Below are 14,452 nucleotides of genomic sequence, written 5' to 3' on the forward strand. Positions count from 1 at the left end.
ACCTTACATTTATCCTTGTAGTTGGGTGCAATCACTGTTCAGAATGATGCGCTCCTTTTTATCTTCTAAGGACAAAAATATTAGATACTGTGGTCACTGTGCTTTAAAATATGATTCTCAAGATGGATCTTCTACTGGATATGGATCATCTACTCAGATGGTAGTAAACATTTTTGTCTAGTTTTTTACTTTTGGCCTTGAATGTAGAACACTGGGGGGTAAAAAAGGAAACAATTATGTCAGTTGTATATCCTACTGATCTAGGTGGTTCAGCATGTAAATGCAGTGTCATAGAATCATGGAATCATGGAATGGTTTGGGTTGAAAAGGACCTTAAGGTCATGTAGTTCCAACCCCTCTGCCATGGGCAGGGATGACAATGCATTTCAAAATGTGCAGGTGTTCAGCAAATATTTCAGAGAGAGCTAGCTAAAAGTGATGGTTCTTAGGTTAATCTTTTACTTGTCTAATGGTTGAAGGAAGCTATCTACTTCTGTCATATGAACTGCAATCATCCTAAGAATAATTGACAAATTCATTCCCTCACAGTGTTGCAGTTGCAGAGGTATTGGGTTTAGCTAGGCTCATCTGGTTTCATTGCCTGGTCAAGAGTAAAGGTGCTACCTTTGCTGTCCAAAATTTAGGAGGGACATCCCAGACGCAACACGCTTGTATGCTTTAATTATTAAACCCACCATTTCTGCCCACAAAAACCTGTTAGCCTCTCACCAAAAGACTAAATTGAGTACTCCTACCAATGACATAAGTGAAGACTAGCAGTACTTTTAACCTGTGGAAAAGTTGACCTGTATTGTTAATTGGTAAAATAATAAATTGATCTACCTTCAGTATAGAGTAGTTTGCATTCTTTTCCCCATGTTAAGTCATGTTATCTCTAATTTTTCATTGCAGCCACATTGATAGCTACAGTACAGTGCATGTTCTGTTCAGTAATGTTGATTCATAGAATCACAGTTTGGGTTGGAAGGGATCTTTAAAGGTCATCTATTTCCAACCCCACTGCAATGAGCAAGGACATTTTCCTCTAGATCAGATTGCTCAGAACCACATCCAGCCTGGCCTTGAATGTCTCCAGGGATGGTGCATCCACTGCCTCTCTGGGGAACATGTGCCAGTGTTTCACCACCCTCTTTGCAAAGAATTTTTTCCTCACATCCAGCCTGAGTCTCACCTCTTTTAGTTTAAAACCTTCACCCCTCATCCTGTTGCAACAGGCCCTGCTAAAAAGTCTTTCCCCATCTTTCTTACAGGCCCCTTTTAAGACCTGAAAGGCCATAATAAGGTCTCCCCAGAGACTTCTCCAGGCTGAACAAACCCCCTCTCTCTTAGCCTTTTCTCATAGCAGAGGTGCTCCATCCTTTTGATCATTTTTGTGGCCATCCTCTGGACTCTCTCCAACAGGGCCATGTCTGTCCTGTACTGAGGACTCCATTGCTGCAGTATTGCAGCTGGGGTCTCACGATAACAGAGGAGCAGAATCACCTCCCTTGACCTGCTGGTCGCACTCCTCTTGATGCAGCCCAGGATACAGTTGGTTTCTGCTCTGTGAGCACACACTGAAGCCAGGCCAGGTTCAGTTTCTTGTTGACCAACATCCCAAAGTCCCTCTCCACAAGGGTATGCTCAATCCCTTCATCCCCCAGCTTGTATTGATACCGGGGGTTGCCTCAACCCAGGTGCAGAACCTTGTACTTGGCTTCGTTGAACCTCATGCAGTTTGCATGGGCCCATTTCTTAAGCTCATTCAAGTTACTCCTTAACATGTGTAAAAATTTGCACTTAGTATGTGCCATAAATTAATTAATATATTTAATCGGTTTTCATTTTCCAAAGTCAGAAAAGGCTTATACTTCACACCTATGTCTGCTTGAGTGAATTTGAATAAATGTTTCTATTTCAATATAGAAATATGTTATTCTGGGCAGCACTTTGTTAAATGGGATGACTTTGAATAATTAGCTTTGGGCCAGCATAGTCAAGCATGGAATGAAAATAATTTAATAGATTGTTAAACATTGTTGCAGTTTTCTAAACAAAGCTGTTTTGAAGCAGGGACTATTTGTCTTTCCTGTTTGCTTTCAATCACAAATAATCAAAACAATTCACTGGAATGTTATATAAAACTTCTCCCTTTACAGTAAAATTGAGGTGTGGTGGTACTTCAGTTTGGTTTGGTTTTTTGTTTTGTGGTGTGTTTTTTTTTTAATTCCCCAGTAGAACATTACATTTTGTGTATTATTTGTTTTGTGATAAATGCATCCAAAGCTATAGTATAAAAAAAAGAGCCCAATCCTGCAAGTCCTTCCAGGAATCCAAATTTCAATCATTCATTTAGCTTGCAAGAGGTTGGGTTTTTATGCAATTTTTCACATCACAGATCTTTTTTTTTTTAATTGCAGGTGAATGAAGCCACAGTGGAGCAGCTAGTGCAGCAGTATCCACATATAACCTTCAGTACTGTACTACAGGATTGCAAGAGGACATTGGAACGGGCTTATCAAATGGGCTGGACACCCAATATGTCTACTGCCTCATAACTTCCTATACCATCATGGCAGTTCCACTCTACTGCATTCAGTAGATCTAATGGGGATTGCAGAGGGTTCACAACCTTTTGTGTGATGCAATATAATCGTGAGTTTACAGAGATTACAATAAAATGGAAAAAGCTGCACACTGATTTTAATGTACTGTAACTAAGTACTAATATTAAAGCAAGGCTTTTGAAGTGCATCGTTGTTTTGTTTGCATAAAATATATAAAAGCTTTTGGCAGATTTCTTGAAGTTCTCTGGATAGTTTGAGTTATAGAAGATCCTAAGCTTGATTTCCTCTGTTTACTTTACTTCGCCTTGGTCATGTGCGTTTCCTTTGATCTGTGCTAGCAACAGTGCAGTTGATCAACAGAGAATCCTGTGTTGCAACTGGGAGCTAAACTTGATGCTTATTATTTACTTAAGCTATACAAGGAGTTTAAAGATGCACAGTAATAAGAGAATCTACATAGATCTGTTATTTTCTTATAAACATAATCATTACTTTAAACACAAATCTTAGTAAATGATGACAGTGACAGAACAGATATTTAATGGACAATTTTACTTCTTTCTATCACTCAACAGAATTTATATCTTCTTTCATTTTGTGTTGTTTAAAATAGGAGACTCTGTGGAAATTTCCAAATGTTTCCACCTCACTATTTTTATGAGTTAACAGTGCTTCACCTAACACTGATAACCAGTTTCCACTTCACTAATACACCATCAGAAATAAATTATTATACAATGTTTAAACATCTGATTGAAAAAAAAATTTAAAAAATTAAAATATTTTTAATATTTTTTAATTTTTAATTTTAAAACTTTTTTTTTTTCTCCTCTGACTATGTTGTTATGTTGCTGAATTAGGAAATTCATATAAATAGGTATAAGCTCTCATATCATGTGTGGTTGTTATTTTACAACAGAGTTTACAGTGCAAAAAGTGCTTACCTCGAGAAGGCCATCTAAATACAAGTCCCATCATGGGTATCATTTTTCAGGATCAGACACTTCATAATACAGTGTATGCAAGAAAATACCCAGAGTGAATACATAAACAGATTAATTTTCTGTGCATCACAAGGAGTTCAATTAGACAAGGGGACAGTGAAAATACAGACATTGCAGCTTCAACTTGAAGCTGCATTAACCTTCAGCGTATTACTATTTGGTTAAGAATGTTTTCAGGTGTGTAACACTGGGTATTTGTTTTTCAAAGGATACAGCATCTTAAGCCAAAGTATGAAATGCTTAAGCTTCAACTGAGGAATTGCCATTATTTTCAAAATGTTTTGCTAATCCAGAAGGTCTAGCAAGGAGCTTGTTTAGTATGGCTGTATAACTCTCTGTAGAACTGTTTCTTGGCTTCCATAGCATAATTTTCTACAGCAGAAACATCAGCTCACAGTAATTCCAATGAGAGTGTTGATTGTTTTCTTATTAGTCTTTTCAAGATGGGGATGAACTAATTTCTCTGAAAAAAAAAGATATATATATATATATATATGGTAAAGTTTTTGCTTTAAGTAAGTGGTAAATATATGTGAACATGTGTAATGCTAGGCTTTTTATTTACTTAAAAAAATGGCCACAATATTTTCAGAATACAGGCAATGGATTATATTGCAGAAATAGTACAGAATCTCAGTCATTTTTTGTCTAATGTCTTTTTATGAGTGCATTAAACCTATTCACACAATTTGTAAGTTTCTATTTTTTCGTGAAACCTTTGATCTCGCAATGGGTTTTAATAAAAGAAGATAAAGATGTGATGTCTTTTGTTTATCTGTGCTACCAGCTGTACTTAGATTATGCTAAAAGAAAGACTGAAATCTTCATCCTTGAATATGCAGAACTCATCTAGATAAGGACCTGAACAAACTGATCCAACCTGGCCCCGTCATGAGTGACAGAGCTGACTAGATGACCTCCAGGGATCTTTTTCAATCTAAAATACTCTATAACCCTGTATATTACAGATGTAGTTGGCCATTTCTTTTCACTTCTGCCATCACATCACTTGCAGGAGTTTTGTCTCTTACTGGCTGTTCATCTCTCTCTTATTTGGGGGTTGGAAATAGATGATTTTTAGGTCCTTTCCACCCCTAACCATTCTGTGATTCTGTAATTTTTTTCTGAACATATTAATCTTTATAGATCTCAGTGTGGCTAATTAATTTTACATGGATCTTTTAATTTACATAATTTGGAAGATTATGTGATATAAGAATTCTAGCTAGTGATATGTTCTAACTGCAGTGTTGATTTCCTTATAATAATGTTTCATAAGTAGTTTTATAGGACTTAATGACAGTGTTGCACACTTTTTAATTTTTTAAATGTCATTTAGAGAAATACCATTTAGGGGAAAATGAAAAGTTATTGTCTCCTGTAAAAAGAAAGCTTGCTGCTGTTTTCTCTTACTGAAAATTTAGTCAACTCCAAAAGTCACAGGTAAATTTCCTAGCTTCCAACAAGCCTGCTTTACTGACAAAACACCTTTGTTCCTTCAAAATCTTTGTGGGAACCTGACACTAAAGTAGGTAGCCCGTGACTCATGTCTTATCAGAGATGTTTCTAGACCAGAGGAGCTGGGCTTGTTCAGCCTGCAGAAGGGGAGGGTAAGGAAAGCTCTATGTGCTTCCTTAACTAAGGAATAGGTGGTTATAGAAAAAAACACAGATAACCCTTATTTTCAATAATTCATTCTTCGAAATCCAGGTATAATTCTGTTTTAATGCCATTCAAATAGTTCATTTGGTGGTTGCCTCTTGCCACTTAAAGGCAGTGCAGAGGGGAGTGTCCCAGAAGGAAAAATGATGTTTCAAATGCAGATTCAGATTCACTCTGACCAGGATCCCAGATTATTGGGGAAACTTACTGAATTGGCACACCCAAGCTGGCATACCCTGCTTCTCAGCAAGTGCTGTCTTTCGGACTAGACAGCTTCTAGTCATCTTTGAGCAGGGACAACATGAGTTTCTGGCAAAAATAACACCAATGAGGACAACTGATCCCAGCATGGCCATAGGTGGCTACTTGGGGTGACTTTCAGTATTCTCAAAACCATTGCACAAAGGTCTTCTTTGACTGACTCCGCTTAACCTTTAAAACTCAGGCATGGCCACAGAACCCCACTAGGCTCACTCACAGAAAGTATGTAGGTAGCTACTGTAGGTCCTGCAAAAGAGTTTGAGTCATTCTTGGTAGTTTCATAGGATTGTTAAATTTACCAGTCTATCTAACTGGGTTTTCAAAAACAGTATTTGGGCAAACAAGCTGTAGTCACTTTTGGATGGAAAAGTAGCCCCAGCAAGAATAATTTACCAATAATTAATTTTTTTCAGGCTGTCAGCTAGCTTCCACATGAGCTCATTAGTGTCCATAGAGGTTCTCAAGAGAGAAATATGGCATTACTGATGCTTAATAAATTGCAGCATTGACAGGAACAAAATCAAGAAAGGCAGCAGGTTACGTACACAATGGTTACAGGAAAACGCAAAGGCGCAAAGCAAGTTGTTAAGGAGGCTTCTTCTGGTGATGTAATCTTGAACAAGAAAAGGAGAAGGACTATTACAGCCTGCAAATACGTAGGAGAAGAGAGGATAGGATGGATAGGATAGGAAAGGATAGGATAGGATAGGATAGGATAGGATAGGATAGGATAGGATAGGATAGGATAGGATAGGATAGGATAGGATAGGATAGGACAGGATAGGACAGGATAGCATAGCACAGGACAGGACAGGATACGATAGGATATGACACAAATGGATAGGATAGGAACAGAGAGGACAGGACAGGGTACAGTATTTCAGTTGGAAGGGACCTGCAATGATTACCGAGTCCAACTGATGGACCAGTTCAGAGCTGACCTAAAGTCAAAGCATGTTATTAAGGGCATTGTCCAAATGCCTCTTAAACACTGACAGGCCTGGGACATCAACCACCTCCCTAAAGCCTCTTCCAGTGTTTGACCACCCTCATGGTAAAGAAATGCTTCCTAATAAAACAATGCATAGCAAAATAACAATTTTAAATCATCCATAAAAATACTATGATGACTATATTCAGATTTGTATTTTAAATTAGGTGACGGTTTATGCTGCCCATTTATGAAACTCCATATCAACAGAAAGTGACTTTGAAACAGATCCATTTAGAGACTCATTGAATAAAATTGTTAAAAGCAGTGTTGCTTTTCTCATCCTGTAGTTATTTTTCTCCCAGCCTTCTCCATGAGTGACCTGCTATATTGGCAGTATGGGTGACTGAAATTTTATTTGAAGTTCTGGTAAATTAGAAACAGACTTATGAAACTGTCTTTTTCAAACCACAAACGCACTGAGAAATGCTCCAGGCTTGAGCATGCAATCGCCCATAGATTCTCACCGCTTAAAAACCAAGTAATGCTTTGTGAGAGCAGTTGTATTTTGCCAATCTAAAGAGGGTGGGTACTCGGTGATTTTTTTATTTTTTTGTGTGTGTGTCTTCTTCTTGTTTGGTTCAGGGTTTGTTTTTTTAAAAAAAAAGCTGTAGAAATATTTTCCTTGACTGATGCCTTTTTTCTTTCCTCTTCTCATCCTGCCCTTTTTTTTTTTTTTTTTTACTTGTCATTTCTTTGTCTTTTCTCCTGTGGTTATCATGTAGGGAAAAGCAAAATAAGCAGATTATGGCTGTCTTAATGAAAATGCTGAGCTGATGACTTCATATGGCCATTCCCATATTTGGTAGTGTTACCTAAGTTTGTAATAACTATAGACATTTACAAACACATATTTCTTTTTTTCTTCAATTTCATGGATTACAGAAGTCAGCTGGCTCTCAGAAGTACGATTGAGTCATCTGATGAGGAAAAGTAGCATTAGCTGTTGGGTTACCATATACTTGTTGGTAATATTTCTTTGTACAAAAGTGTATCAGAAATTATCCTTTGTCAGTATTGTACTTGATCATGAGACTACAGAATATGATACAACTTGTTTAAAATAGGGGCTTCTGCGTTTGAATATTTTTTTTTATAAAAAAAAGTAGGTTTTGAGTACTTTTCCCTCTTTTTTTTCAGTTTGTATAAGCATTGATTGCAAAACAGTTATTTTTATTGATAAATCTGTGAAGTCTCTGGATGTAACTGATTTTCAGATTGGAGGAGAGGAATTAGAAAGAGCTTGTGTTTGCCCAAACTTTGGATGAGGTTTCCAAGTCAAAAAAAACTGAGGCTTACTTTCAGGTTAGGAACAGAACCTTTGTTAGTTGAACTGTGTGGTGGTTTTCCTAGTTTTGCTTGATACATTACAAACAGCTCCACTTATTAAATTGTCTGTGGTTCTGCTGAGGAAAAGAAATAGACATTTAATTATGAAAGTTCATCAAAATTAATCTAAGGACTTACTGTTAAATATTTGCTTAAGCTCCCAAATCACTGTTATGCCTAAACTGTGCTTGAGCTCCTGTATCATCTTTTCTCTGCTTCTAGCTACTCTGTCCCTGGGAAGTAGCATTGAGCTGACAAGTGGGTTTGTGCAAAACACTGAGCTTTGCAGACAGCTGCTTATTGATTAGACAACTGCACACAACTTCTTTTCCATGTTTTTAAATTATTTTTTTTTTTTGAAAAAAGCAGAAATAGTCAGTACTGACATGAAGTCCAAAGCAAATGAAAATCCTCTTAATTCCTGTTCATAAAAGAAAGATTAAAATATCAGTGGTTTGGGGTTTTTTTAATTTATCTATAAAGTATTTTATATATCTCATGCTTGGAAGGCTAAATGGAAGCAAGATTAAAATAAAATACTGTTTCATATCTACAGATCTGGATGATTACATAATGAGAAAAACTTCTGAAATTTCACTTCAGAATTGTTTTTTTCTACAGCCAAGAAATTTTAGCCTAACTGACTGTTTCTAAATATCTTCAACTAAACTACAGACATCAATAACTTCAAGGTAAGAAACATATGTCAAATATGCAGACTTCAAAAAGATTATTTATTTGCTATTATGTTTCTGTGATGTTCTTCGTTTATACTCTTATTTAAAAACATAATACCTTCTTCTTGAGCACTTCTGCTTTGGTTGATCTGCTGCTGCACTGCTGCAGGTCAGCAAGGGAACTGAAGGACAAAGTGACTAAGGAAACAGCCATCACGTGGATGAGATGTTACGCAACAGTTAGATCAGAAAATTTCAACATGTCATATTACAGCATGAAATACTTCACCTAATGTCTCATGCAAATGACAGGAGCTGTTCCTCATTTCAGTGGACAAGGATAGAAAATGAGTACAAGTATTGCAGTTAATTACAAGAATTCACTGGTTGTTCATTAAACAAAGTTTATACCAAGAGTGTCCTGCTTTTAGCAGGCAGCTTATTATTTTACTTTTTTTTTTTTTTTTAATGTTTCCAAGTCACACAAACTGAAGGCACTAAATTATTTCAAATTCCTTACTTACCCGTGGTTGGTTCCTGATGCAATCAGTGTAGGTGATTTGAGCTGCTGAAGAACATTCAAATAGCTCAGCTGTTCCTCTGGATCTTTGGCTACATTAGGCTCAAATTAACATGAATAAATAGGCAAAGTCCCACCACTGCAGCTGTGGTTGCTTGCCTGGAGACACTTTCACAAGCTGGAATAAGGTAGAACTGAAATAAAAGTCTGTGTAACAGCTGCATCTCCAGGGTTGTTAAAAACAAACTCAGGCCAAATATTTTTTTCTTTAGGTTTTGGGTTGTTTCTCTGTAAAGGCTCTCAGGATTATGCAAAGTAAATCTAAGTGTTCCAGCTTTTAAAAGATGGAATGTTTTGAAATGTTTCGAATTTCTTTCTGAGAAAAAAATCAACAATAGCAGCACACTGAACTGTTACAACTTCCATGTTCAGGCAGGTCTTGCTATTTAGCTTATAAAAACTGTGTATAAATAAGCTGTAGAAGTCTGAAAGTGAAAAATTTTCAACCAAGATTATTGGTCTTTTCCAGCTGCTATGTAGTTATAAAGGCTTCTGGTCTGAAAATTTCATAATCTTGTGCTTTCATAATGTACCCTATGGCAAAGTGATACAGCCTTTGGTGTTTTCAAGATACCGTTAGAGAAAGCTGCAAGAAATTTCTTAGCAACACTAATTGCTAGAGAACACAGTTAACTTGTCCCAAGTGATTAACTTGTCCCAATTGCTCAGGATTATCTGTGAATCAAGATCAGCATCTCAGTCCTTACCTTTGTCAGGCTGAAGGATTGTCTTCATGCTGTTGTTTCAGTCTGCAGTCACCTCTCTGACCACAGTGAAATGTTATATGAGGCATGGTCTCTGAAACAGTATATAATAAATAATTGTCCCTCTAAGGGAGGAGTACTGTTTTGGTTTTTTTTTCTCTGTTTCTCTAAAATAGGCAGCAAAGTAATATTTGTATTAAAAGAAAAAGTTCATCTTTCTTGTAGGTGTATGCGAATCAAATGTAGTGAATGTTTTAATCACCTTGCTCAATGCTTTGAAAAATGCTTAAATACTGAGGTGAATGAGCAAGTTAGAAAATATAAAAAAAAATCTGTTTTCTTTAAGAGGAACTTGCTACAAGGGAAGGATTCTCTCCCTGTTTAGAGAGAAAATGCACCTGGAAATACTTAATGGCAACCAAAAAGGTTGCAGCTAAAGAAAAATTGCTTTTTAATGACCCTGCAGAAATGTGAAAAGAATGTCAAAGTCCAAATACCTTCATAATATTCCCAATAGAAGAACAAGGGAAGGGTTTGTTCATTACAAGTTTTCAAATTTCACTTTAAGAAAAATAGAGACCCATCAATTAATACAGTATCTTTGAAGCAATAGAAGTCATGTCAGCCTAGGGAACCTGTGGAACATTCAGACCAATGTATTTTAAAACAGCAGTAAGGCTGAGCTGGAGCATAAAACCAGCCTGAAAACCAGATATAGCTTCTGTGTGGTGATGGCCCTTGACTAGGTGCTGTGTATTTTTCTGCATGTGGCGTTCGTTTCTGTGGCTATACTTACCTTGATGCACTTCTCCTGGCAGAGAGGGACTTTTTACAAAGGGACAAGGTGACAGGACAAGGGGAATGGTTTTAAACTGATAGAGGGGAGATTTATATCAGGTATTAGGATGAAATTCTTCCCTTTGAGGGTGCTGAGGCACTGGCACAGGTTGCCCAGAGAAGCTGTGGCTGCCCCATCCCTGGCAGTGTCCAAGGCCAGGCTGGACAGGGCTTGGAGCAACCCGCTCTAGGGAAGGTGTCCCTGCCCCTGGCAGGGGGTTGGAACTGGATGAGCTTTACGTTTTCTTCCCACCCAAACCATTCTATGACTCCATGAACATGAACAGTGCCGGCAGCACTGCTGGGGTGCTCTTGGCACATGACTGTTGACCCCCTCCTAAACAAGTTCAGTGTTAGCAATGCCAAGTAGTCATCTTCTTAGGCTCCCTGGATACAGCCACTGCTTTGTGAGGGCAGGAAGGTTTAATGGCAGAGACATACGTTCTCCTGTACCCGTCAGCCTGAGCACCAGAAAGCTGTCCTGGACAAGTTTAATTTACTCATATGAACATAGGCTGCATGGCTTATCTGTTATTGCAGATGACACCTATCAGAAGGTGCTTTACTGTGTCCTGAAGCACAGCCCTGGTCCTGCACAGCACTGCGTCCTGAGCATCAGCTTGCTGCCACAGTAGGTATTAATCACTTCACTGCAGGGCAGCAGCCCTTTCTAGACATCCAGACACTCAGCAGGTATGCACCACTGCACACTTGGCACATGTGTAATTGCAGACCTGTGTCCATCCTGCCTCTCTCCCAGCTGCCAAGCAAGGTTAGCAGTGGGATGGGATGAGGCAGTGAGGGTACTACTGTACAGCAGGCTGACACAAACAGCACAGTGATGAGGAGGTGGCATTACCACAAAGGCTCCCAGTTTCTTACAAAGGAAGAAACTTCTGGTAAACTGAAGTCTGTAACTTCATCCCCACAGCTTGTTCATGAGCTGTGCTTTCCTGCTCTTGAGCAGAAGTTCTATGGTCTGAAGTCTCTCTATGGTCTGAATGACTTAACTACTTTTTACCAAAATTTTCTAAAAGCATAACTTCAGTTAAGGAATATTTCTGTACTTAGTGCTTCCTGCAAAAATAGTTATGGAAGTCTTTTGTTAGCATAAACAGCAAATGATCTGATGGCCTTTCTGTCTGAATATATGCCATTTCCTTTATGTTCTCTTGTGTGTGGCTTCAGAAATAGTTAACAGTAGGAAGACTACTTGTATTGCATTAGCCAGAGATAGGAGAAAATGCATTTATGGATCAGTGTAATCCAGTCATTGGTTTATGGATGCAAAGTCCTTCAGGGACTGTCACAAATTTCCAGCTGTCCATAAGTGCTAGGTTTTGCAATGGCACCTCTGAGCTACCTGCAGGTAAAATTGTGCATAGGCGGGCAGCTTCCTGAGAGTTTGCATCTGCAAAGGCTTGAGAACTATTCCAGTAAGGATGTGCCGTAAATTAAGCTCAAGAAATTTGCCTGTGAAAAATTTGCCTCCGAGAAATAAAAGTCTTAGCTAAATCTTCCATGGGTGGAAGCCTCTTTAGCAGAGGTAGACCTGAGCAAATGCAGGCAGCTGTTAAAACTGAAATTACCAGCCCTTAAAAACTTATTTTTGTGACCTTTGTATGCTTATGAGCATGTGTACCCATCACTTTTTAAACAAATATGATGATATTCTTGAAAACTGGTGAGAAATATTACATCTGAGTCCTTTAAACAAAACAAAGCCGTTTAACTTTCTTAAATATCCTACCCAATCAATATACCATGACATAAGGATCAGATTTCCTACTGGGCAGAAACAAAGATGCCTTGTGTAGGATCTTTGCCAACATAGCAGAATATGTTTGGGAATTGGCAAGGGCAGTATTAAATGAAGAGAAAGTCTCCATAAGTAAGATCAGCACATCTATTTTCTTCTTGTCTGGAATTTTGCCCAGTAGGCCTGGAGGAGGAGATAGGTGTATTTCCATGGCGTGAATGTGTGGGGATAAGAGAAATATAGGAATTGGAAAACAAAAAAACCCCACACACACCTAAAAAAAACCCAACCCCCCACCCCCCAAAAAAAACAACCAACCAAACAAACAAAACCAAATAAACAAAAAAACCCACACCACCAAAAAAAAAAAAAAGAGGCAAACAACCTAGGGACAGGTAATGACAGTATGTAGCTACTCTTTACAATATTGGAGTGTAACAGATAAGAATCGCAGATTACTACTGGTAATAGACAAAGCGCAAGAATTTCAAAAGCAGGGCTTAGGTGACTAAGTCCTTGATGCATTTTTCAAAATTTAACAGAAGATGCCCGTATAGAATTATGATAAGCCAAACCTGCATCAGTAACAGCAAAAATAAGGACTTCCTTGCTCCATGTACACCTGCTCTTCCATCCCCATATTTGATGATGTCTAATAAAGTGATGATTCTTTTCCCTTGCAAGAGTGCATAGGCAAAATAAACAAGGGACAAGTGAGAAACAGGTTGTGCTTTCTTTTAGGATGACTGCAAAACAATCAGCCTAATTTGCTGACAGCTACATTGCAAAGACTGTTTTTTTTTAATTTATTAACTTGCCTAAAGTCACTCTTAAAGTAGTTTTTTCTTAACTACAGTCTCTAAGGCTCAGTTAAACCCACTTTTAAAGATATTTTAATAATTTTATGTCATTTGGCTAAAACATAATACAAAAGGCGCTTGTGTTTTATGAAGTTGTCATTACATTAACCCATGTACTTATATGTCTGTTAATAAAATTTATCATCTTAGTTACACCTTATTCTTCACCCTTTGCTTAGAAAGTACTTAGCATTAAGTACTAAGCATGCAGGATTAGCATTTGTACTAGCATTAGTATTAGTGCTAATACTCAGCAGTACTGAATCTTCTCTGTAGATGCAGTAACAAAGCATTAAGATCCATTAAAAACTTGCATGAAAGAGGAGAACTGCTACCTTTCTAATTTTGAGAAAAATTGGATCTTAGTCTTTTAAATAAAAATGCCATTAGACACATAGGATATATCTAAAAATTCCGGTGTCTCTTGCAATTTCCAAGTAAGTAATGCTAAGGCGCTAGCAGCTGGAATCACTAGCCAGTAATGTGCCACTTCTGCACTTGAATTAATGGATCAGTCTTGGAGGAGTGGTTGAGCCTATCTGACAATCCTTCGTAATGGAGATATAATGAATTTGGGCCTCTTTAACCTCATTTATAGTCTTAATTCCTACACCACCTTGGAACTTCCCTCCTTACACCATTAGGTCAGCATTTGTTCCTTTTTCATGTACATAGGTTGAGCTGAGGACCTACAGAGTGCCAAAGACCATTAAAAATCCACAAACATAAGGGCATCTACTATTCAGTCTAACTTGAGTTCTGTCAATTTCCAGACACTGAAGAGGCTGAAGTTTTTTAAGCCTGTGAAAAAGCTACTGGAGAGAATAAATAACATTTTCTCATTGAGAAGCGTTGCTTTTATAAAGTGCTTTGTGCTGAAAAAAGCAACAAGGTCTTCAACAGGTCAGTCAAGAAGTGAGAAAACAGTTACTACTACTTTTTAGCAAGTTTCCAGTGGGACTTAGCAGTGCCTTATACAAGAGAAAACATTTAGAAATTATTTTCAGTGCTAAAAATAAAGCTATGTCTGGAAGCAGTGCAAGACAAAGTAATAAAGCATATGTTTAATATAAATTACAGCTAACATTTACCTTAAGTCTTCAGACCAAGAACATACTATTAATCAAAACAGACCTTTTTAAGTGCTATTTAAAGTAGATTGTATCTTGTTCTCTCAAGAGCTGTTGACACTATAATAATAATACCTCTAACAAAAATTAC

At 37.6% G+C, this 14,452-nt stretch overlaps 1 protein-coding gene across 2 annotated transcripts in view; it reads left to right on the plus strand.

The window, feature by feature from the left end:
- Positions 1–2,754, plus strand: part of FBXL17 (F-box and leucine rich repeat protein 17) — a 297,223-nt gene extending 294,469 nt beyond the window's left edge. The window contains exon 9 of one of the 2 annotated variants that reach the window (XM_062604241.1): positions 2,421–2,754. In XM_062604241.1, coding sequence (XP_062460225.1) covers positions 2,421–2,558 — 138 coding nt within the window. In that variant the 3' untranslated portion in view covers positions 2,559–2,754. The remainder of the gene's footprint in view (positions 1–2,420) is intronic. The other variant, XM_062604239.1, reaches the window with a different exon arrangement.
- The last annotated feature ends 11,698 nt before the right edge of the window (positions 2,755–14,452 follow it).

The sequence above is a fragment of the Pezoporus occidentalis genome, unplaced genomic scaffold (assembly GCF_034315485.1).
Source record: "Pezoporus occidentalis ecotype Australia unplaced genomic scaffold, CSIRO_AGI_Poc_V1 ctg84, whole genome shotgun sequence".
Lineage (NCBI taxonomy): Eukaryota > Metazoa > Chordata > Aves > Psittaciformes > Psittacidae > Pezoporus > Pezoporus occidentalis.